Genomic DNA, 25,170 nt, shown 5'->3' on the forward strand with positions numbered 1-25,170 from the left:
AGTTTTTGCTGATAAACATTTTTGTGGAATCTGTGATAAAAAAATAAATAAATCTGGATTCTTTGATGCATAAAAAGGTAAAAACAAAAAGCAGCATTTATTTGAAATAGAAATAATTTGTAACATTATTAATCTCTTTACTGTCAATTTTCATCAATTTAATGTGTAAGTATTAATTTCTTTAAAAAATATAAAAGTCTTACTCACCCCAAACTTTTGAACAGTAGTGTACAGCTATGTGGAGCAGGATTTTGGACCAATGAGATTGCATCGTGGGCGGAGCAACCAAACATGACAAATAAACCAAGCAATCAACAAAATGTCCTGCCTGTTGTCGCAGATGGTTTGGACAAAAACTTGATTTTGATTGTCGCTGTCACGCATGGTTAGGACATTGTGTTTTAGAAAATATATATATTAAAGGTCGTGGAACAAATAAATAATTAGAAGATGATTTAAAAAAGAAACAAAGGGTAAGGGAAGGTAGTCTGGACATTTTAAGGCCACATATCTTTTGGACTTCAGTGATAGTTAAACTAGGATTTTATCCATGAGTGTGGACTTGTTGCAAAGGGCAACTCCCAATTTGGATCAGCAACTCACCAAACAAGAAGCCAATTAAAAAGTCTGCCGTGTGGTTGTATACACAGGCCCAGTCGTCTCATCAGACAATCTGTCTCATAGTGACTCATTTACATCTCAAATCACAGTCATTCATTACCCAACAGTAGTTTTTACATGTATTTTTAGGTCATATCATTACTGATAGGTATTGTGGTTTTATAGTAGGCTAAAGAGCCATTATATTGTTAGGGGTTAACAGTTTAGGACCCAAGGACCAGATGTTTGAAAGAAGAATTATAATAAATTAAAGAAAAGATTTACTGAAGATAGTTTGCAGTTTCATCAGCAGACGTCAGCTTCAAGACTCACACAGGAGTTCGTAGGCCGCCCCGCTTACAGCTGATCACAGCAGTTATACCATTTCCAAGGTCTAAGCTACGTCATTGCTTACAGGTTGAATGGTTCTCATTGGCTAAGAAATAGATAAACATAGTAATTTTCCACACATATACAGATAGACTGAAGCATATCTCCGTAGATTATGCAGCTGACACTCGGACCCTGAAGTCAGGCACGTCGTGACCTTCCAGGTCGCAGATTTGGGTTGGTGGGCGCCAGCATGTCCCAAACAACAACTCAGTCAATCTCCAATAATGCCAGTGGTTCCTTAACCTGTAACCAAGAAGACTAACACACAGACCAACACGGTTCCAAGGTTGGATTTGGCCAGGCTCTAACTATAAACAGGAGTCTCGTCTCAAAACATCAAGATAACAAGTTCTTTCTCTCAAGGAGAGGACACTTCAGTCTAAATGGAAAATATAGGCTTTAACTGAGAAATGGTCCCTTAAACTATAGATTTCAATGACCCCTGTTTGTTTTAACACGTTGAAGACCTTTCTCAAACACAAAACAAGTCCCTATTTCATTTCTGGATAAGCAAGCACTGTTACTGCATTCAGATATCAAATACAGATATTAAAGAATACATGAAAAGAACATTTCAGTGATCACACTGGTAACTTCTATAACAAAGTAAAATCTCCAGAGAAGTCATTCAACTCATTTGATATTTAGAAGGAAAAATATTGATTAATACCTTGATTATAATCACTCATTACATATACATTGAAGCAGCAGTGGATTCCAATCCACCCCCTTCAACATTTATACAATTTCATGACGTTTGGTTATGTTAATGGGTCTTGAGCGTCTGCTTTCTTCTGCCCATGTCGATGGAGCTTAATTGTTAATTTTTGTTTTGTTTAGTTTAGTGTACATATGTATTTATTGGTGGTCTTAAAAAAAAAAAAACCTTGAATTGTCTATGGAATTGTTTAGGACCCAGAATCATTAAGTGGAATGGTAACTTGATGTAAACTGGAACTGTTAAAGTCCTTCAGAAGCAGACACTTCACACACAGCACAGATTCCTTGTCTTTCCTCTCACCTCTGTGTTTCTTGGTCTCAGTGCTGTGCCGGGTCGTTCTTGACAGAAAGTTGCTACAGACATATGCCAACAGAGAGCTGTTTTTGTGTTTAAGTGTGTGTGTGTGTGTTTGTGTACACAAGAATGAAACTGTGTACGTTCTGAAAGTTCCACTGAGAGTCAAGTTTTTGGAAGTGAATATCTGTTTTTATTGAGTGTCCTACTTTTCCACATCTCTGAACTGCAGCAGCGGTAGAACTGTAACACAACTACACATTCTCTCTCCAGTCTAAAATGTGTTCACTGTTTTTCCTTTGAAGTTATCTTCATTTTGTCTTAGTAACTCATCTCTCTCACGTCTCCTCTCTCTCTCACGTCTCCTCTCTCTCTCTTTCTCTCTCTTTCTCTCTCTCTCTCTCTCTCTCTCTCTCTCTCTCTCTCTCTCTCTCTCTCTCTCTCTCTCTCTCTCTCTCTCTCTCTCTCTCTCTCACTCTCTCTCTCTCTCTCTCTCTCTCTCTCTCTCTTTTCTCTTTGTTGACTGAGAGCTAATCTGTACAGTCAGACAGAATGCCCAGGGGTTTCTATAGTAACAACTGCATTCCAACAGAGGGCAACTGAGAAGAAGAAAGTGTGAAAATGCAAAGAGGGAAGGAGAGGGGCGGGTTAAGAGTTCAGGAAGAGAGTCAGAAGTTTCACATAGACATGAACTGACTATTAAGTATCAAATATTGCACTGCATCAGTCTGTCTTGTCTGTCTGTCTGTCTATCTATCTATCTATCTATCTATCTATCTATCTGTCTATCTATCTATCTATCTATCTATCTGTCTATCTATCTATCTATCTATCTATCTATCTATCTATCTATCTATCTATCTATCTATCTATCTATCTATCTATCTATCTATCTATCTATCTATCTATCTATCTGTCTGTCTGTCTGTCTGTCTGTCTGTCTGTCTGTCTGTCTAAATGTGGGTATGACAGTGCCAGTTTTTAGTGGTATTGGAACCTATTTTAACAGTTATGTCTGGCCACATAGTCTCACATTTGTCACCCATGACTGGCAGGTAAAATTAACATAGCAGCAAGTTACTTCTGGGATAACTTCTATATGGTGGAATGGATTATTGATACTAAAACTTGCATAAAATCAATAGACCTCAATAAAATATAGTACGGCTGTTATGTTCTTCATGATAAAACCTTCCCTCTCCTCTTCTACATTTACATTTATTCATTTGGCAGACGTTTGTACATTCAAGCTTTATATTTATATCTGTCTACCCTATGAATCACGAGTGCTCTCTGGAGTAAGGGTTCCTGTGTTTCTCTGTCTCTTCTTCTCCATAGAAATCTACACCATCCAAGGAAACTCTCACGGCAGCCCATGCTACTTTCCCTTCCTGTATGATGGCCAGTGGTTCCACAGCTGCACCAGTGTGGGCAGGGAAGATGGTTTTCACTGGTGTGCCACGACCCATGATTACGGAAAGGACCAACGCTGGGGCTTCTGCCCAGTAAAGAGTGAGTGAATTCAGCTGAATCCTGTTCACGTCATTAACAGACCTGACCTGTTAAATTCAGGACATTCTTTCACTGTTTTAGTCTGGCAGCGGGAATGTGAGACAACTGTACACATTCCTGCTCACTAAAATGCATCCCTCTCTCTTTCCAAAGGTGCCGACTGTGAGACATTTTGGGACATAAACCCTTTGATGGATAACTGTTACCAGTTTAACTTTCAGGCCACGCTGTCTTGGAGTGAAGCACGAACCAGCTGCCAACAGCAGGGAGCAGACCTGCTCAGCATCACTAAAGTTGAGGAACAAATCTATATCAACGGTGAGAGACGGAGGGAAATAAACGCGATTACATTCATTACATTAATGAAATGATTTGGTTTGGAAAGAGATTAAAATGAAATGATTCTGGTAAATGCAGAAAAACAAGACCCAAAATTGCTTCTCTCACTTTTGTTTTAAACTCTGTGGAATGTGTTTATAAAGTGTGTGTGTTCCGTAGGATTGATAACTGGGTACAGCGCCACCCTGTGGATGGGACTGAATGACTTGGATCTCAATGGTGGCTGGCAGTGGGCTGACTCCGCCCCTCTCAAATACCTAAACTGGGAAACAGGTGAGACCACACCCTCATATAAACACACCCACCCTGACACTGAATTAGTAGAACTTTAGCTATTAAAAATGGTAGCAACTATTAATTTATCACATGGCTCTGTCTAATATGTGATTCTGGACAATTGAAGCATTCTGCAGTCAAATATTTTCAGATAATGACAGCTACACTGTTTAAGTTTAGCTACATCTAGTTTATGTGGTAGTTTCATGTCTTTTGTAGCACTTTACAGTTTCTTCTCACTTGTAGTAATTACATTATTTAAACTAAAATCAATGATAAAAACAAATAAAAAGAAATGATTCTTGAGCACCTTAATTATCGTATTAGAATGATTTCTGAAGGATCATGTGACACTGAAGACTGGAGTAATGATGCTTTGACATCACAGGAATAAATTACATTTTAAAATATTTTAAATAGAAAACAGTTTATTTTAAATTGTAACAATATTTCACAATGTTATATTATTGTTTTTGCTGTATTTTTAATTAAATTAATGCGGTTTTGAAAACATTAAAAACATCTTACCAACCCCAAACTTTTAAACAGTAGTGAATTTATTTATAATATATATAAAGCCATGTAATAAGTAGGATAATGTACAGTCAGCAGGTCATTATTAGACCTCTGATAATGACCAACCAGCTGACTATATATTTTTCTTACATATGAAACAATATTTTACTTTAAGACTTTTTTCTGCATTGTTCTGCTCTCTTTACAGTTCTTAGTAGATCTTATTTTATTTGGAACAGAGGATATGTAGGAGCTCATTTGCATTTCTATTCGGGAGTTTGTGTTATTATCTCATGTGTGCTTGTGTTTGTGTTGTAGAAATGCCAAGCTATGACGAGGAGGACAACTGCGGAGTGATCAGCACCGATGCCCAGGGTCGCTGGCACAACCGGGACTGTTCAGTAGCTCTGCCTTACATTTGCAAGAAACGACCGAACGCCACACTCGACCCCTTCACCACAGGTATGTGTGCAGTGTGTGAATGCACATTTGTGGCTTGTGGTTCACATATAAATGTACAGAGCAATGTTACCACTGCTTACACTTACACTTTAAATGATTAAATACGATTTGATTTATTTCATAGGTAAACCTTGTCTTGCCCAGCCATGTAATTTAAGTATCTTGACCCAAAATTGCATGCTTTTTTGCATGCCTTAGAGTTTGGATTCTGCTGATCTAGCTGAAAGTCTGTTTTGTTTGCGAAGATTTCACCTGTGTCTGTTTGTGAAACAGACTCCTGGGCAGATGATGGGCGGTACCAGTGTGATGTAGGCTGGCAGAACTTCCAGGCGGGCTGCTATAGGCTGAACTCAGACAACCTGGACTGGAGCTCCGCCCACAAAATATGTCAGAAGATGGAGGCTAACCTTGTTAGCATTCACACCCTCCCAGAGCTCGAATTTATCACTAAGCATATGAAGAAAGGTATAGGCATGCTAATGCCCATTTATAAATATACAGAGAACATTTTCTTTATCAGTCTTTTTAGTGAAAACAAGAAATTGCCTTTTCTTTTTGTTGAGCATGAACCTCACTAAATTTGGCTAATTTTAAGATAATACATTAAATATAAAATATATAATAATGATAATAAAAAAGCAATTATATTTTATATAATTTGGCACAATCTCCATGATGTTTCAGACTCTCTCTCTTCCTGTCTCTTAGACATAGAGGAGTTGTGGATTGGTCTACATGATACAGCTATGCAGATGAACTTTGAATGGACGGATCGCACTCCAGTCATCTTTACTTACTGGCATCCGTTTGAACCCAACAATTTCCGAAGCGTTAACGAGGATTGTGTTACCATCTGGGGTCCTGTGAGTACATATTACTATATGTTGTGTTTATTTACACACTGTATTGTTTAAAACTTTTAGATCGGTAAGATTTTTTTTATGTAAACGTAGTCTCTTCTGCTCACCAAGGCTGCATTTATTTGATCCACTGTTTTCTATTTGAATATATTTAAAAATGTAATTTAATTCTGTGACGACAAAGCTGAATTTTCATCATCATAACTCCAGTCTTCAGTGTCACATGATCCTTCAGAAATCATTCTAATATGATGATTTGCTGCTCAAGAAACATTTCTGATTATTATCAATGTTGAAAACAGTTGTGCACAATTCTTTTTTTTCTGGATACTTTAATGAATAGAAAGTTCCAAAGAACGGCATTTATCTGAAATAGAAAGCTTTTGTGTACTAGCGTTAAAAAGTTTGGGGTCAGTAAGATTTTTTATTTTGAAAAGAATTTCAATAAATTAATACTTTTATTCAGCAAGGATGCATTAATTTGATCAACAGTGACAGTAAAGACATTTATAATGTTACAAAAGTTTTTGTTTCAAATAAATGCTGTTCTTTTGAACTTTCTATTCATTAAAGAATCCTGAAAAAAATTAATCCAACTGTTTTACACATTGATAATAATAACAAATGTTATCTGGGCAGCATATCAGAATGATTTCAGTCTTGGTGAGCGTAAGAGAATTCTTTCAAATGCATAAAAAAATCATGGTAATGTAGAAAGAGCTTAATTGTAATTTAAAAATGTTATAAAAATAAAATATTACAAAATGTAATTTTTGGATGAAATAGACAGAAGGGTTCTTGGCAGGTATGTTTTGGGATTCAATTAAAGTGATACTTCACCGATTAGCATTAAGATTTGTTAATCTCAGCATTTCCCCCTGAGACGAGAGATTTCTGTATTGCGTGTCTGGAAAAAACCCTCCGATGACGCAAAGATCGTCATTTTGCGTCATCTGAGGCTGTTTTGGCCAGAGGCTAGAGACTACAGCCAGTAGGAGGAGCTCGTTCCGCATGTTTTCAACCCGCCCATAGGGGGTGGGATCTCACGATAAAACGGCGTCTTTTCAGTTTCGAGTCGACTAGTTGTATCATTTCTTTCCGATACTGCCCTCTGTAACCGGTAGGCGTGGCTGGGCAGCGAAGCAAGTGCATTCTGGGAGTTGTTGTCTTTCATCCACATGAGCCAAAAATACATTTTCTGGCTTTTCTCAGTCTAGAAGGCACCAACTTCTAAAATAATTTCACATTTCTACTACATAAATGACCCGATTTAAATACACATTCATCTTTCCAGCGGTGAAATATCCCTTTAAAGGTAAAAAGGTTTCAGTTAAAGGTACAGTGTGTTAATGTAATGTTTTTTCAAACCTTATCCTTTTTAGAACTGTCTGACTGATGCTAATGGATATGAATCTGTTTTTCTTAAACTCATGATTAAGACAGCGGTCCTAAAAGGCTAAATTTACAGCAGTTTTATAACGATAACCCCTCATTATACAGTATGTGTGTGTTTGTAGGAGGGCCGCTGGAACGATAGCCCATGTAATTACTCGCTGCCCTCGATCTGTAAGAAACCGGCTCAGAAGGCTGACGACCGGATAGAGGACCACGGCTGCAAACGGGTAAATCACTCTGTTGCCTTTTTCCTTCCGTCTCCCATTCGTCTGTGTCATTCTTCCCTTTTCATTTGTTTTAACCCCGTAATTATACGTTCTTGTTTTGTTCTCTGCAGCTCCTGCAGTCTTCTGTTTGTTTCTTCTGTTTAGCTGGATCTCCCCCCCTCTACATACTTTCTGTTGCCCTCTTTCTCTCTGCATAAAGCCTCTATTCACAGTCGCTGCTGTGTCATGCTCTTAAAACTCCAGATGTGGTCAGTAGACCCAGACCTGCCACAAGCATACAATAAACAGAAAAGTCTGACTCACACACGCTAGTCTTCGCAACTCATAACTGTTTTCAAAAAAGTTTGAGGTCATGGACCAAGTTGCACTCACAGACACAAAATATGCATACATCGGCAAAATTCTGTCTGTCACCCCTCCACCCATTTCATTCAGGTCTCTCTGCATGAAACCCCTTTGTTTTGAATGAGTGTGTGCATTATTGCAGTTATCTTGCTGTGACCCTGGTAATAGGCATCTGTTAAATAAGAACTGTGACCCTGTGACCCTCAGAGTTCAGAGGTTACTAGACTGTTTGCCTAAGTTACTTCTTTCTCTTCTTTTCTTGCACATGCAAAACCAGGGCGCTGCTCTTTGGTTATAAAAGTGTTCCTGATTGGTTTTTAGTATGATGCTTGCTATGCAGTTCTGGGTGGTTTCACTGTGATGTTCTGCTCCAGAGATATGACTCAGGCCCCTCCTTTAATGTAGGTCTGTGGGATTTTTTTTCACCTGTTCATCCACCGGGCAAAAAAAAAGTCTTTCTTAAATTTTTCTTCACATTCCTTCAGTAAGCCGCACAATTTGAGATATCATTCATATCCGTAGCACAAATGGATGGTTGTTTGTTCCAGTTGAATATTTAGGATTGGGGGTTGTTTTAATCACACTGGAGCATTAGTAAATGTGATGTGTGCCTCGTCAATTTCATATAATTACAGTGCTTTCCAGTATTTTTTTAATTTGACTTTTTATGTTTCTACTCCACAAATTAACTTTTGGGACTCCAGTCCCATTTAAACTTCATTTTGTAGATCATTTCAGCAATTTTTGACTTACACTGATTAAAATCTAACCGTCAGCAATTCTATTAGCACAATATTTGCATACTGATATTGATTGGTTTATTATGATTGACTGATTTATTTGCGCTACCATTTAAAGACTTTTAATAGTTTTAAGTTAATACTTTTATTCAGGAAGTTGCATTAAATTCCTCAATAGTGACAGTAAAGAGATTTACAGTATAATGTTACAAAAGATTTATCTCAAATAAATGCTGTTCTTTCAAACGTTCTATTCATCAAAGAATTCTGAAAATAATTATTAGTATTTCCACAAAAAATTACATAGCGCAACTGTTTTTAACATTGATAATGATAACAAATGTTTCTTAAGCAGCAAATCATCATATTGGAATGATTTCTGAAGGATCATGTGACACTGAAGACTGGAGTAATGATGCTGAAAATTCAGCTTTGACATCACAGGAATAATCTGCCATGGTTGGTTTCACAATGAGACAAGTAGAGGATGTATAATTAGCAGCTGTCTTACTTTATTGAACTAAATAAAACAAAACACTCTGGCACAGGAGAGCAACACAGGAGTTACATAAACCAAGCTTAACACAGACAACACCAGACAAAGAACTGAACTGAACAGAGCGTACAGTTCTCACCTAAACGTGATAATATTAAAAAAGAAAACAGTTATTTTAAGTTGTAATAATACAACTTTTTTTATCAAATAAATGCAGCCTTGGTGAACATTAGAGACTTCTTTCAAATGATTTTTAAAAATCCTACCCACCCCAAACTTTTGAAATCATATCTACATTGCATATTATTGTTAATATCTCTTCCACGTTCTTCCTGTATAGAGCTTTACAAATTGCAATCAGTTTATAAGGCATTCAAACTATTCTTTTGCTGCTTAGCAAGCACTTTCTGCAGATGCAAATCTAGTTAGAGAATGTAATGTTTATTAAAGTCATTGTGAGTTTGTCATTGTCAGACAATGAGAGAACACATCTGTCTCTCAGTTATGTCTTAAACAGACAGCCGGCCGACAGGTCAAGTTACCGCCTCTTGCCAAGTGCTGACGTGTCATTTAGATACATTCCTTAAAATGTGGGTGTCTGTATGTGTACGTGTGTCTTTGTGTGTACGAGTTTGGCTATACTTGTGAAGCCCAAATGTCCTCACTTATAGTGAAATATTATGACAACAGATGTGTGAAGACATTTTACTGGTCCTCACTAGTTAAAAGGCTTATAAATCGGCCATTTCTATTTAAATCTAGTGTTTTGCACATGTTTCTGTAATTGGTTAGGGTAATTTAGGGGTAGGGGGGTCGGGTTAGGCAAAATAAAATATCATTAATCTGATATAAAAACAATGGAAGTCTATGCAATGTCCTCACTAATATAGTGAAACACATGTGTGTGTGCATGTGGGAGGGGGATGGGGGGCTTTATTAATTTTGCCACAGGTCAAATTCACCTACGAACAGAACCAGCTTAGATCAGTATGGTCTAATTCCTTGCTAGTCCAGACTGGTTTATGCTAGTTTGTGCTGGTGGGCATGCATTTAATTAGACAAATTAAATGCAAACAATTTAAATAATTTTCAAACAAATTTCCAGATTATGCCCCCACAAATGGTTTTCTTTCTGGTGTATCGATACATAAAACATTTAAAAATCTCTAGGTTAAAAAAAAATATGCTGAACTGTTCGGGAGCATCTATCAGTGCAATATTTATAAGCAAGAATAATATAATGCATTATAACCCTGCAAACTCTTTTCCTCTGGTGAATCTCCTCAGGGTTGGAGATGGCACAGTCCTTCTTGTTTCAAGGTTGGAGAAGAATCTCTACCCTTTAGTGATGCAAAAGGAATGTGCGCTAGCAACAATGCTACGCTCGCCATTATTAATAACAGGTACTGGACACAAGCCTTGCAACATGGACTGGATTTGTATTCAGCTTGTGTGCTTTTTCCTGAAATCACCAAATGATAGCGTAACTTATGAGGTCCTCGTGTGTGTGTTTCAAGGTTTGAGCAGGCCTTTGTGAGCAGCCTGGTGTTTGGACGGTCTGTTGATCAGTTCTGGCTCGGCCTGTATAATGAGAATAGCACCGGCCCCTTCCACTGGATAACGGGAGACGAGCTCACATACACCAACTGGAACAGAGACGAACCAGGTACAGAAACACACACGACCGTATTTATGAGATGAGCATGTGTGCGCCTGAATAGCTTGTGTCTGTATATCATTCCTTTTATCATTTGGTACTAAACCATAAAAATGCTAATCATGAACCTGCTTGATGTGCAGCACGGATGAAGGGAGGCTGTGTGGTGATGGTGACAGGTCAGGCCATGGGTCTGTGGGAGGTGAAGGACTGTGCCAGCGTCCGCTCCAAATACATTTGCAAACAGAATCAGGACACTTCTTTCATCCCCAGCCCTCCTGCTCCTCAGCCTACGCCCTCCCTGACAGGGTCATGCCCATCAGGATGGAAAAGCACCAATACGTTCCACCACTGCTACAAGGTGTGTCTGTCACAGCTGTGCACCACTTTGAAATTGAAAACGAAAACGCCTTGTAACTGCTTTGAACTGAATTTGTATTTGGATGCAGATTCTACATATAAATCTATATCTAGTCTATACAGTTCGCTCACATAAAGCGATATATACAATATAGCAAATCAAACAGTCTGATGGTTTTAAATTGCAAAATCGTTTATATTATCACCCAGCTCTTTATAAAAAGCTTTATCTTCACATAGGGCAATATATATTAGTAAATCTCAACGGCTTGATTGCTTGTATCTTTGCAAAATGTAAACTATATTATTGCCCAGCACTGGTCTGCTAAATGCAACTACAAAGCATGAAGAAATTTAAATATAATCATGATTTTCTGTAAAGCTGCTTTGAAACAAAGTGTATTGTGAAAAGTGCTTTGACTTGCAAAGTCATATCATTTCTGTTAGTACAATTTAAAAATGTATTTTCCCAGATTGGTCTCTAATTTAACCTAAAGTCTTTACAATGCAGTCAAACAAATCATGGATATTTCATGGTGCTGAAATTAAAATCTCTTTTTGATGACTGCATTAATTGTTTTGACAGTAATTGTTTAACCTATCATGGAATAAAATGACACAATTAATGACCACAAATTTATCACACAATTAATAATCACAAATATTTTGAGTTGAATTATCCCTGTCATTCAATTAAAAAACTGAGCATATTCTTAAAAACTGAATTTTGTCCAGCCCCGGTGTTCATCGCTGTGCTTTGGTAGGTCTTTCATGCAGGTGCACTGGAGAAGAAATTGACTTGGATTCAAGCTCACAAATTCTGCCAGAAACATGGAGCTCAGCTCGCCAGCCTCAGCACACCGGAGGAAGAGGCCTTTGTCTTCAAGATCCTCCATGAGGCCTTCGGGTAGGTGTGTGTGCTGAAGGGTACAGGTGTGGGTTTGTAACGTATGAGGGTGTGAGAATTCATGTTTTTGTAAAGTTTTCTTTATTCACCAGTTTTTACACTCAGATGCTCCAGAAATAGAATGTCTTTATGTTTTTTATGTGTAAGTTATTAGTTATTGTCTTAAACAATAGTTGTGTTCGAGTTGAACTATACTAGGCTTCCACCGACGGGGCTAGATGTGCCTGTTGCAGGCGGGGAGGAGTTGAAAACGGAGATAAGAAGTCAGACACTTTCTGCTTCCTGTAATCCTGTAGTGACGCTTTTGAGGTGTTTGCGTACTTTATCACAGATGAAGTGCATTAGATACAATATTTGTCAAATACACCGAAGTTTCAGACGTTTTCATGAAGCAACAGAAACATTTTTCATTCACTACTTTATGTACTGCTTAATACAGTGCCAAATGTACAAGAATGAAGTTCAACATAAGCCTATAGTATTTAAATACCAATAAAGTGGCTCTATTTTTTTATAGACATTATATAAATGTATAAATGTATATATTTATAATTTTATTTATGTTAATCAGTTTTATTTTGATATAATATAACATGAAGATTACATGAAAAGAGTTTTTACTGGTTTAAAAACACGAATTTGTGATTTGCTGAATGCGAATCAGGCCAATCGTGAATCGTCGTCATCAGAGCCTGTGCAGCTGATTTGGGGCGGCTGGTCTCGTCTTTAACAAAATGTCTAATCAGAATTCTTTGCGCTTGGTCTGCGCAGCGCCTCATTTAGTCGAACTTACCTTTTATGAGTAGAAAGCATCATGTGAAAACTGCCTGTTAAAGGTATAGTAGTGTCTAACAGTTCTGCTTTCTGATTGGCTGTGTGGACAGGGAGGCGGAGGATCATGAGCAGCACTGGATATGGATCGGGATTTCACGCCGGAATAGTGACAGTTGGACATGGAGTGACGGATCAGCTGTGAGTTTCTTAAAATACTGTGAATTTTTCATTGTATTTCATTGTACTACAGCAGTGTGTATACTGAATATTTTAATAATATTAATGGTTATTTTAATACTAAGTCAGGATAATAAATGATATCCAGTACTAATTAAGAATGTTGAATTTAGTGCTTGTTTCGTCTAATTTTAAATAATTATGAGAGCCCTTTGGAAGGCCCTCTAGTGGGCCCCGACCCCCTGTTTGAGAGCCACTGCCATAGAGCAAAAAAAGATTCTTAAAGGGTTAGTTCACCCAAAAATAAAAATTCTGTCATTAATTACTCACCCTCATGTTGTTCCAAACCTGTAAGACCTCTGTTCATCTTCAGAACACAAATGAAGATATTTTTGATGAAATCCGAGAGCTTTCTGTCCCTCCATAGACAGCAATGTAATTACCACTTTCAAGGCCCAGAAAGGTAGTAAAGACATCGTTAAACCAGTCCATGTAACTACAGTGGTTCAACCATAATGTTATGACATGACGAGAATACTTTTTTGTGCTCAAAAATAAAAACTCCGCCCAAAAAGTATTCTCGTCGCTTTCCTGTTGCTCAAACAGTAGAGCGTTGGCGCTTGCAAAGCCAAGGTCATGGGTTCGATTCCCAGGGAAAGCAAGAACTGATAAGAATGTAAATGTGTACCTTGAAATGCAATGTAAGTCGCTTTGGATTAAAGCGTCTGCCAAATGCATAAATGTAAATGTCATAATAACATTGCAGTCAGTGGAGGGACAGAAAGCTCTCGGACTTCATCAAAAACATCTCAATTTGTGTTCTGAAGTTGAACAAAGGTCTTATGGCCCATAATTTTCATTTTTGGGTGAAATAAAATAACAAATTAACAAAAATGTACTACCATTGTATTCTTTGAAGTACCGCAGCAAATATCAATGTACCATGGTATTGTGATCTGCTACCATTACTTTACTATAGTACCGCCACACTAGCTTTTTGCTTGGAATTCTACAATATAAAGTCTATCATCTTTTTTCTCTTTCAGGTGGCCTATCAGAACTTTGGCAGAGGGAATTATGGTTCTGCTGAGTGCGGAGCAGCTAACATGGCTGACACCAACTGGCTGGTATCACACTGTGAGTCTGAGCTAGACTGGATCTGCAAAATACCTAAAGGGAAGGTAGAAGAGGAACCCGAGAGCAATGAAGGTCTGTCACAGTACATGTTACCATGTTATCTTCTCTTTTTTTGCCTTTAGAAATATAACACAGTAATATAATCGACAAGCTTGTTTGTGAGCTGAATATGATTTTGAATCTAAGTAATGTGAGATTACTATAAGTGTGTGTCTTTGTGTAGACACTGGTTTAGCGTGGGTTGACTTTGAGGAGGCCCAGTATAAAATGTTTGAACATCGCTCCACGTGGGAACAAGCTCAGAGGATCTGCACCTGGTACGGCGCCTCTCTGGTCTCCATGCACTCTCCTAAGGAGAATCAGTTTTTGGTTAGCACTTTACGCAAGGTACGCACACATAACACAAACACACACTGTCCTCTAAGATGTATCCTTATGACAGCTATTGTGATCTACACTTAAAGGAATAGTTCACCCAAAAATGAAAATACTGTCTGCATTTCCTTCATGTCATTACAACCTTACATTATTTTCTTTCTTACATGATACTCAAAATGAAATCTCAGACAGAATGTCAGGGCGTTGACTGGTAACAGTTATTTGCATTGTGAATGTAATATGGATCTGGAATGACATGAGTGTAAATTTACAAAATATTTGGGGTGGATATTTTGAATGGAGAGTTTATTTACATATATATATATATATATATACTTTTAATATTAACTGTATATGAAATGTATTTTAAATACCAACCAAGATTTGTATATTTCACTGTGTCTAGATGTCCCGCAAAGAAAATGATCTGTGGTGGGTTGGCTTACACACATTTAAGAACGATGGGAGATTAAGGTGGTCTGATCATTCGGTGCTCAACTATGTGTCCTGGGGACTAGGACAGCCTCGCCCAATCAGCAAAGAGCCAAAATGTGTCCAAATCTCTGCCTCAAAAGGTTTGACCAGAAAATATGTCATTTTCACCTTGATTTGACATGCACCAGTTTTGACTGCACATTTTAAAACATTTATAATTTAATAAACTTAAAGCTGTCCACGGGCTTGAAGGAAAACGCCGACTTTTTGGGACTTTAGCTCATTCACCGTATCCCCCAGAGTTAGATAAGTCCATACATACCCTTTTCATCTCCCAGAGTTAGATAAGTCCATTCATACACTTTTCATCTCCGTGCGTGCCGTAACTCTGTCTGACGCACCCACCGCTAGCCTAGCTTAGCACAAAGACTGGAGGTAAACGGCTCCAGCTAGCATACTGCTCCCAATAAGTGCCAAAATAACGCCAACATTTTCCTATTAGTCACAGCGTGTACAAATAACAAGGTCACATGAGACACAGCCATCTTCTAACCATATACATACTGGGAACTATATTCTCAGAAGGCGAAGCACTGCTACTTCTGTGGCGGGATTTACTCCAACTCTGAGCGAACTCTCTGCTCCTCACCATGGGGCTTCTCAGGTGCTGCAAATCACTCCGCAGAAGTAGCAGTGCTTTGCCTTCTGAGAATATAGTTCCCAGTTATTTTGTCACTTATTGGGAGCAGTATGCTAGCTGGAGCCATTTACCTCCAGTCTTTGTGCTAAGCTAGGCTAGCGGTGGGTGCGTCAGACAGAGTTACGGCACGCACAGAGATGAAAAGTGTATGAATGGACTTATCTAACTCTGGGAGATACAGTGAATAAGCTAAAGTCCCAAAAAGTCGGCGTGTTTCTTTAAGGTTCAACACTTTTGAATGTCCAGGTTATTTTGGGTAATGATATGTGATTCAACAGCAGTGAGTTAAGTGAATTGCTTTAATGTTTTCTCAGGTGACTGGGCAGACCAGAAGTGTCATGTCGATCTTCCGTACGTGTGTAAGAGGGTAAATGTGACAGGTACCATGCCTCCCACACCCGCTCCTCCCCTCATACCCGCCGGATGCCCCCAGGGCTGGAGTCCTTTTCTACACAAGGTCAGAAATTCACTCCCATAACCTGTCTGCTTTTACACTTGCAAGGCTACGTTGTAGTTAAAAAAAATCTGTTTGCATTCAAATTTTGTTTTTATTTCAGCCTTTTGGTTTTAGGTTCATCTATTTTTTTATATATATATATAAACTTTATACTTTTTAAGAAATGTATCATTACGTTGACTTAACTGCAACTGTTCAGGAATTTATTAGATCATGAAAAGTGATTTTTCAGGGTAAAATTCAGGGATAACGGGATATAAATCAGATCAGTCAGAAAATCAGTCGTTTCACTGATAAAGCAAGATATTACATTTTGATTATATAATTTTTCTTTAGAACGTAAAAATAATCAGGAACTCTTCTTGTTAATCCTAAGTACAGTTATTGTTCTCTAATTTGATGTAAACTATCTATTTATATCATGATGCTCATAATATTGGTTGATCATGTGATCTATGTAACCATTTGACTCCTTAAATTAAGATGGCTCCTGCACTAAGCATTGTAAGCTTGACATTGACAAAGGTCACATGTGACCAAAAATATTTGCCCTTTTTTCCAGTAAAATATTGTTTTTATCTCACATTTGATGACTTCTTCTTTGGTAGAGTGTGCTGACTCCCTTGATGTGTTTTAGAATGTAAGGAAATACAGATCTGACCTTTCTCCCAGGAATATTCACATTGCACATTTTCGCATATCAGTAATCTCTGAATTCTGTTTCTTCCCCTCATTTTCCAACAGTGTTATAAGGTGTTTGGAGAGGAGCTGTCGAGTCGTAGCACTTGGGAGGCTGCCTCCAAGACGTGTCTGACACATAGAGCCACGCTAGTGACAGTGCCAAACCACAGAGTTCAGGGTAAATCAAACCCACACACACAACAGAAGGGAAGCTAGGTTACAAAAAAAAAAAAATTGAAAGAATGAGATATATAAATATATAATATGAAATATATAACTATTATGAATCTTGGGACTGACATGCCCCAACGTCTGTGGTGCTTAGGGCCCTGTTTTCAGTTTGTTTTGTTTTGCAATAACTTGTGTGAATGATAACAGGCTAACCTCAAATTTTATCTATTTCTTTCTCTCTCATCAGCATTCCTTTTGACTCTGTTACCCAACAGCAGTTTCCATGTGTGGGTGGGGCTCACTTCAGAATCTCAGGCTCAGTTCAGGTGGTTTGAACCTGGGTTGCTTAGCTACACTAACTGGGCCCCTGGTGAACCAGTGGACAACAGACAAATGAAAAGCCCGGTACTGGATTTTTTATGAATGTATCTATCTATCTATCTATCTATCTATCTATCTATCTATCTATCTATCTATCTATCTATCTATCTATCTATCTATCTATCTATCTATCTATCTATCTATCTATCTATCTGTCTGTCTGTCTGTCTGTCTCTCTCTCTCTCCGTGTATATATATATATATATATATATCAATCTGTCTGTCTATATATCTGTCTGTCTGTCTATCTATTTATCTATTTATCTATCTATCTATCTATATGTCTGTCTGTCTGTATATCTGTCTGTCTGTATATCTATCTGTCTGTCTGTCTGTCTGTCTGTCTGTCGATATATGCCTGTCTATCTATTTATCTATCTATTTGTCTGTCTATATATATATATATATTTATCTATCTATCTATCTACAGACAGTATGTCTGTCTGTCTGTCTGTCTGTCCATAGTATCTATCATTTGTAAACTTAGAAATTTACCCATCAATATGCATATGTGTGTCCCATTAGGGTAACTGCATAGTGCTTCTCCATGGTAGTCCTCAACGGATGATGGGCATGTGGGCGTCTCGCAAGTGTGACGCAGAGAAACATGGCTTCATCTGCATGAAGGATAAAGGTACAGGAACATCTCAAATTCACAGACACACACAAATATGCATTGCATATATGCTGTTATATTTCCTGTGTGCATGTGTTTCCAGACCCTGCCTTGCCCCCTGGCCTGGACCCTCTTCCCCCATCATTAGATGGCTCATTAGAATTCAATGGCGTGCAGTACCGGATCTTGCAGAAGCGTCTGGACTGGCAAGCAGCTCTACAGGTGTGTGAATCCATTAATGGAACACTGGCTGCAGTACGGGACCCACGGCAACATGCCTACCTCACCCTCCTCGTCAGCACTCTCCGCAAACCCGCCTGGATTGCACTGCACAACGATGGGGTGAGTGACATTGTGTGCATGTTGTACGTCTCATCTCCTGACATGTCAGAGCTTCAGCAAAAGCTTCTTGTATTTCCAGGGGCGAAGCTACACATGGTTGGGCGAAGAGGAGATCTCTTTTAGTGACTGGCGGGATGGAGAGCCCAAGCAAATGTATGGATGTGGTCACATGACCACTGAGGGCCAATGGACTGTGGCTGCTTGTAATACAAAATTAAATGCAGCCATCTGTGAAATTAACACGGGTAAGAAAATGTTACAGTATATTTCAGAATGACATGCTATACTTTTTTTGTAATATTCTTTGGACAGTATGTACATTTTGTAAATGCATGGAATTCCCAGATATAGTAGCCTGCTACACTGACCCAAATGTGCAGTATGCATCCAAAGTTAGCTCACTCTTTGATTGGGATGCAGATTTTCTGTACTTTTTTTAAATTATAGCAAGCAATTTTCAGTGTATAAAATAGTTATTTTAGTAGTAGTATTTATATACTATTACATTCAGGGGTGCACATAACTTTTTTAGATCTGGTTCTCAAGGGAGCACCTGGAGATGCTGCTTGATACTCACACTTTACGCAGCACACTTATCCTACAAGCTGTCGTCATCACTGTCCTCCTGACTGCTCTCCTCGCTATCTTCTTTTCTCTCAAACATGGTAGATGATGTTCCATTTCATTTTTTAATTCCATTTTAATTGTTCTGGATTCCATTTTATTCCGTTTAAATTTTTGGACCGATTTTCGGCACAATTTGATGAAAGCCTCGGTTTCCCATCACTAATGAGCACACTTATCATCATGATTGCTTTCTTACCAGAGATGGAGAATAATCCTACTCCAGTAACTCACCTGTTCCCAAAAATAAGTTGTTCCCAAAAATTGTTTCCCAAAACAAAAGTGCTTTCCTCCACGTTTTCCGCAGCAGTTATGTGCACCCCTGATTATTGTATTATTTTCAGTTAATTTTAGTTTAAGTTGAAGTCATTTGCTTTTATCATTTTTTTTATTAGTTTTGTTATATTTCTATACAGCTTTTTTATTTCACTTTTAGTTTGAGTAATTTTAGCACCAATACTTATTTCAGTTAGTTTCTAAGGCATATCTAAATTTTGTAAGTTGTTAAATTAGAAATTTTCATCTAATATTTAAACTATTTTATTTCAACATTATTTTAAATGACCAAAAACTATTTAAAAAACAACAACAACACAAGTGTATACTGTGCAGTATGCTGGTGTTCCATTCCAGGCATAGCCAGTGTGTTTGGATCTGTCTGTGTCTGCAAAATTTGCAGGTGTGTTCTAATAGCATTTTGCTTGTTCTGCTTCTGTGTCAGAGAGGAGGATAGACCACAGGTGGATGTATCCAGGTATTTGCCCACATCCTGTAGGTAATTGGTCCTGGGTTCCTTTCAGAAATGACTGCTACTCGTTCATCTTGCACGAGCTACAGTTCAAACACGAGGCCATACGCAAGTGTAGCAAAGGTAACGTCCACACACAGGAAAAGCCAACAAGAACAGCACAGGAACATATTACACAATTAACTTTTTGTAATCTTGTTTTTCTTTTTCTTTTTCAGTGGGAGCTAAGCTGTTGTCAATATTAGATGAAACCGAGAATGGTTTTGTGTGGGAGCACATGCAAAGTTTTCAACAACAGGCCCACGGCGCTTGGCTTGGAATGATCTTTAACTCCAAAGGCAAGATGGTTAATAATTAACACAGGTTTCCTTTATTGACCTTAAATTTGGATCTCCCTTATTTAGACCTCCCTGTATGTGTTTGATTCTACAGAAGGCAGTCTGGAGTGGTCCGACAGCGAAGTAGTGGACTACAGTAACTGGGAGCAGCAGGACGCTAATCTGAGCATGCTGTCCGCCAACAGCTGCTTCTGGGTTCAGAGCAACACGGGCCTCTGGAGGCCTGGGTCCTGTAAAAATCGCACACATGGAGTCATCTGTAAACGACCACGGGGTATGGACTGTCACATGCATATGGAAACATATGATATATCTGCATATAGAAAAAAGCTACACAAAAGCACAAACTTATCAAAACATTCCTATGTGTAACCACAGTGTCATCCAGACTCCAAAAGTATGTGTACATAGAAGTCTTAAAGGGTTAGCTCACCCAAAAATGAAAATTCTGTCATTAATTACTCCCCCTCATGTCAGCCTATGCAACTACCACTTTTCAAGCTCCAGAAAGGTAGTAAAGACATCATAAAAGTAATCCATGTGACTCCTTTACTACCTTTCTGGAGCTTGAAAGTGGTAGTTGCGTAGGCCGTCAATGGAGCTCTCAGATTTCATTAAAAAGATCTTCATTTGTGTTCTGAAGATGAACGAATGTCTTACGGGTTTGGAACGATATGAGGATGAGTAAAAAATGACAGAATTTAATTTTTTTTTATGAACTAATAACCCTTTAAGAGCACAACAAAAAAAGACCTCGTTGATTTTTAAAGGTCAATAAGAAGGTGATAAATGGTCATGCAAAAGTAATGATGCATTAAAATGATCAAAACTGACAGTAAAGACATTTATGATTTATGAACTTTCTATTCATTAAGAATCCTGAAAAACATTTCCACAAAAATATTAAGTGGCACAAATATTTTTAACATTGATAATAAGAAATGTTTCTTGAGCATCAAATCAGCATATTAGATATGAATAAATTGCTTTATTGTAATAATATTTCACAATATTACTGTTTTTACTGTATTTTTATAAAATCTAACAAGAAATGTTGAAAATGATAAGTTGACCTCAAGGAAAAAATAAATATCTAAGAATGTATGAAATGGAAGAAATGCTAATACAATGATTCACATTTTTGAGCCCAATTTTCCTTTCTTTTTTATTCAATAGGAGCAGCAATAGAGCCTGTATTTCACCGTAAGTTATAATCATATTTAAACCTCACATTTACCTAAAATATGTTGAGAACATTATCAAAAATCTATTGCCATTTACTTACTTGAATATGAATTTTTTTCTCTTTCTTCCAGCTGAGGTCAACCATCTCTATGTATTAATTCAGGTCCTGGTGGCAGCGCTTGTTCTGATCGCTCTGGTGGTGGGTGGAATTTATCTCTATCGTAGGCGGAGCTTTGGCTCTACGGGCTCCTATGAGAGCGCTCGGTACAGCCGCACTAACTCCACCCCCTCCGAAGAAGCAGAAAAAAACATTCTCGTTTCAGACATGGAGTTGAACGAACAGAGCGAATAATGCTGGATGTGTTCAAACTGATTCGAAACACCAAGGAAAACAATTTGCGACCGCAGCAACTGACTGAGAGAATTTACGTTTAGGAAAAAAGAGTTTTTTTTGTTTGTTTTTAAAGACACCGAGAGAGCTGTGTAGAGCGCAGCAGATGATCAACCAAAATCAACAGAGCTGAAACTTTTTTTCTCCTAAGGTCAATCCATCTAAGTATGTCAGCCAATCAAATTCCACCATCTCAGAGGAGCTGTTTGGATTGGCTAATGTGGAAAATAGCATTTTTTTTTTTTTTTTTTTGTTTCTTTATCCGGAAGTTGAAATAGTTTATATGCGTATTTTTTCATGTCTCAGTTTTATCCTTTAGTGCCAAAAGGGAACAGTGCCCCCCCCCCCAAAAATCACATTGACTGGAACTTACAGACAATGAGAGCGCACAATCACACACACACACTACAAGGTAACACCACAACAGTATTTCTTTTTCAGACTGTGACTTTTGAAGTTATTTGTTGTGCCATTTTTTTTTTTTATTATTGCTCTTTTTCTAAATTTGTGCAGCTGAATTTGATTATCTCTGGGTCAGAATCCAGGTCCCTCGCTGATCCGTCTGAAAATGATAATCATAATAATTACACATCAAGTGAAACGATGGTACGTTTGAAGTTCAGTGGTGCAGAACCAAAAAAAGAAAGAAAGAACTGCGGACAGAAATAGACAGATGAAAGTGCATGTGAATGAGCCTGTGACAAGCACCGCAATGTCTCTCTCTCTAATCACACGCTGAACGCAGAGCTGCCCAACAGGAAGTCTGATCTCACTGTAACGGTTTGCTTGATCTCAGCCGGTGTGATGAGCTCATGTAAAAGCTGAATCCAAACAGTACATGGAATGAAACTTAAACTTTGTACTTCTTTCTTTACTTTCTTTAGTTCTTCTTTCCAGTTCTTAACTTTTTTTCCTGTTTTCTTGCTTTCCTTTTTCCCCCCTCGACTCTTGGCAAGGCCTCGAGGTGAAACGGTGCTGTGGCCAGCTGTGGAATGTCGAGTCAGCGAGTGGAGCAGATCTGGAGCCAATCAGAACACAGGAGCGAAGAGGGCAAGGCATTAGAGAGAGAGAGAATAGTGAAGGTTTGAATGGGTTCTTCAAAAAGGGATAAGGGAGGAGAAGATGGAGAGGAGGAGACAGTGAGAGGTGGGGCTTCGAGAGAGAGGGACTTTAGGTGAGCAGGAGTTACGGGAAGTGTTGGCGACTGAAAGGGGACTTACGTTACTGCTCCCTGCTGGATATTTGCACAGATGGCTTATCTAAGAGTGTTTTAGTGCTGTGGATAAGTTTGCCAAAGAAATCAAGTCAAATTATTATTACAAATGGGTAAAGTTGTATGGTTTGTTGCTGTTACGCTGCAAAAAAAAAAAAGTTCTTAGTATTGGTTTCCAGCACAAATATCAAGATATATTTACTTGAGAAGCCAAATGACTATTTAGTCTTCTTGCTTTCTGAAAAATGTATCAAAATGAAGTGAGTTTATGCTTAAAACAAGGTAAAGTATCTGAAAAATAAACTATTAATTTTCTTACCCAGCTGGCAGATAGCCTACTTTACCTTGTTTTAAGTAAAAACACTCAATCTTGATACTTTTTTTTTAGAAGACAAGACTTAATAACTTATGTAATTTTGCTTCTTGAGAAAATGTTTAGATATGTGTACTGAAAAACAAGACAAAAATACTGAGTAATAAAAACTATTTTTCCGTGTACATTCTTTATACATTTATTTCTCATGGTTTTAATAAGCAATATACAATCTGCAGTTTGAAGGCCATTAGACTTAGTTACCAAGGAATTTGAAAAGATTTCTACATTCTCTTAAACAGTGAGTAGTGCTTGTCAGGATGTGTGGCTTCTAAGGGTTTTTTATTGCATTGCTATAGCCTATAGTTGCTTACTCAAAAGAGCTCACCTCCAAGTTCCTTTGGTCTTTAGGTTATTTAGGTTTAGGGGTTTGTTCAGATCGCTAACCCCTAAGTATGAGGCTTAATAATTGTAAATCTTGCGTTTGCAAACACCACTAATAATCCGTAACCAGTGCTTCCATGTATCAGTGCTAACTTTACTCGCAAGGCTTTGTTTTTAGAGAGATAGGTGGCGCCATTTCAGCACTTATAGACTATTCTTTACACTTTAAACTTTCTTGCTCACTGTTAAAACATATTTTTTTGCTTAGTATTTTACTTATAACTATGAAATAAGATTTGTATGAGAATGGCCTTTTAATATAATTCTAAGAAATGACTTGACGCACGCATGTGGCCTGAAACTGCAGTACGACATCGGACAGTTGTTTCTCACTATCGTGTGTATGAAATGACATGTTTGATTTTGACCATATACTGTAGAGATCATACAGAGCATCAGATTATGCAACTTCTCCACATACATGGACTATGATGTCACACATTGCCGTCATGACTTGCACATGGCCATGCAATTATGCAAGAATTATTCTCAGCCTTAAGACTTTGCGAAACAGTTTGTGTGAGTATAGCTCAGACTGAATTAGCCCTCAACAAATAGAAGTGGGATTGCGGGAAAACCTTTTTTTGACTTAATGAGAAAAATAATTCATCTTCAGTCCCTGGGAAGACAATGAAAATGTTCTTTTTTGTTTGTTTGTTTTTTGTTTTGAATATTTTGTGAATTTGCTTTTAAAAATGAATAAATAATATGTTTGCTATGTGACTGCTATAAAAAAAAATGTCTGTCTTAACAGTAACCTAAAGTTATGCATTTCAGTTAGAGGTGATTTAAAAATGCTTAGAATGATCTTTGAAAACGTTACATGAATGCTTGTGAAGGAGGCCTACCTGTTTGAGTAACTGCACTAAACAGTATGTGTCGCTAGGGGGCAGAGTCTGCTTTCAAAAATTCTCAGGAAAAATGAGGGATGAAAATATATCCTTCAGTTTTTGTCAGGATTTATGATTATTATCATAAATCCCGACAAAAACCGAAGGATACATTTATAAAAATAAATAAAAAAACCGGAATGATGCATATATATATATATATATATATATATATATATATATGTATACACAAGACACACACCTTGGCACACACAAGACGTACCTGTCAAAAGTTTGGAAACATTACTATTTAATTTTTTTTGAAAGAAGTCCCTTATGCTCAAGGCTGCATTTATTTGATAAAACAGTAATATTGTGAAATATTATTACAATTTAAAATAATGCGTATTTTTAATAATTAAAATAATTTTTTTATATACTTTAAAATAATTTATTTATCTGATGCAAAGCTGAATTTTCATCAGCCATTACTCCAGTCTTCAGTGTCACATGATTTTTCAGAAATCAGTCTAATATGCTGAATGTTGTTTTTATAACCTGTGATATTTTTTTCAGGATTCATTGATGAATAAAAAGTTAAAAGTAAAAAAAAGATCAGATAAAAAAAATCTATATATATATATAATTATATATAATTTTAAATTTTTTTCTTTTCTTTTTTTAAAAGAAATTAATACTTTTATTCAGCAAGGATGTTTAAAAATATTAAATGAA

General features: G+C 37.5%; 1 protein-coding gene across 1 annotated transcript in view; it reads left to right on the forward strand.

Moving 5' to 3' along the window:
• mrc2 (mannose receptor, C-type 2) overlaps positions 1-24,325 on the forward strand; it is a 36,578-nt gene extending 12,253 nt beyond the window's left edge. Inside the window, exons 3-28 of the mRNA XM_084420319.1 lie at positions 3,347-3,520; positions 3,674-3,838; positions 4,019-4,132; positions 4,970-5,113; positions 5,387-5,578; positions 5,822-5,976; positions 7,491-7,595; positions 10,464-10,579; positions 10,694-10,842; positions 10,977-11,194; positions 11,958-12,100; positions 12,985-13,072; positions 14,098-14,260; positions 14,412-14,575; positions 14,973-15,141; positions 16,016-16,158; positions 16,903-17,017; positions 17,258-17,415; positions 17,917-18,025; positions 18,111-18,349; positions 18,429-18,594; positions 19,695-19,844; positions 19,940-20,059; positions 20,154-20,333; positions 21,236-21,262; positions 21,376-24,325. Coding sequence (XP_084276445.1) covers positions 3,347-3,520; positions 3,674-3,838; positions 4,019-4,132; positions 4,970-5,113; positions 5,387-5,578; positions 5,822-5,976; positions 7,491-7,595; positions 10,464-10,579; positions 10,694-10,842; positions 10,977-11,194; positions 11,958-12,100; positions 12,985-13,072; positions 14,098-14,260; positions 14,412-14,575; positions 14,973-15,141; positions 16,016-16,158; positions 16,903-17,017; positions 17,258-17,415; positions 17,917-18,025; positions 18,111-18,349; positions 18,429-18,594; positions 19,695-19,844; positions 19,940-20,059; positions 20,154-20,333; positions 21,236-21,262; positions 21,376-21,596 — 3,887 coding nt within the window. The 3' untranslated portion in view covers positions 21,597-24,325. The remainder of the gene's footprint in view (positions 1-3,346; positions 3,521-3,673; positions 3,839-4,018; positions 4,133-4,969; positions 5,114-5,386; positions 5,579-5,821; positions 5,977-7,490; positions 7,596-10,463; positions 10,580-10,693; positions 10,843-10,976; positions 11,195-11,957; positions 12,101-12,984; positions 13,073-14,097; positions 14,261-14,411; positions 14,576-14,972; positions 15,142-16,015; positions 16,159-16,902; positions 17,018-17,257; positions 17,416-17,916; positions 18,026-18,110; positions 18,350-18,428; positions 18,595-19,694; positions 19,845-19,939; positions 20,060-20,153; positions 20,334-21,235; positions 21,263-21,375) is intronic.
• Positions 24,326-25,170: the final 845 nt, after the last annotated feature.

Source organism: Rutilus rutilus, assembly GCF_951802725.1.
Source record: "Rutilus rutilus genome assembly, chromosome: 1".
Lineage (NCBI taxonomy): Eukaryota > Metazoa > Chordata > Actinopteri > Cypriniformes > Leuciscidae > Rutilus > Rutilus rutilus.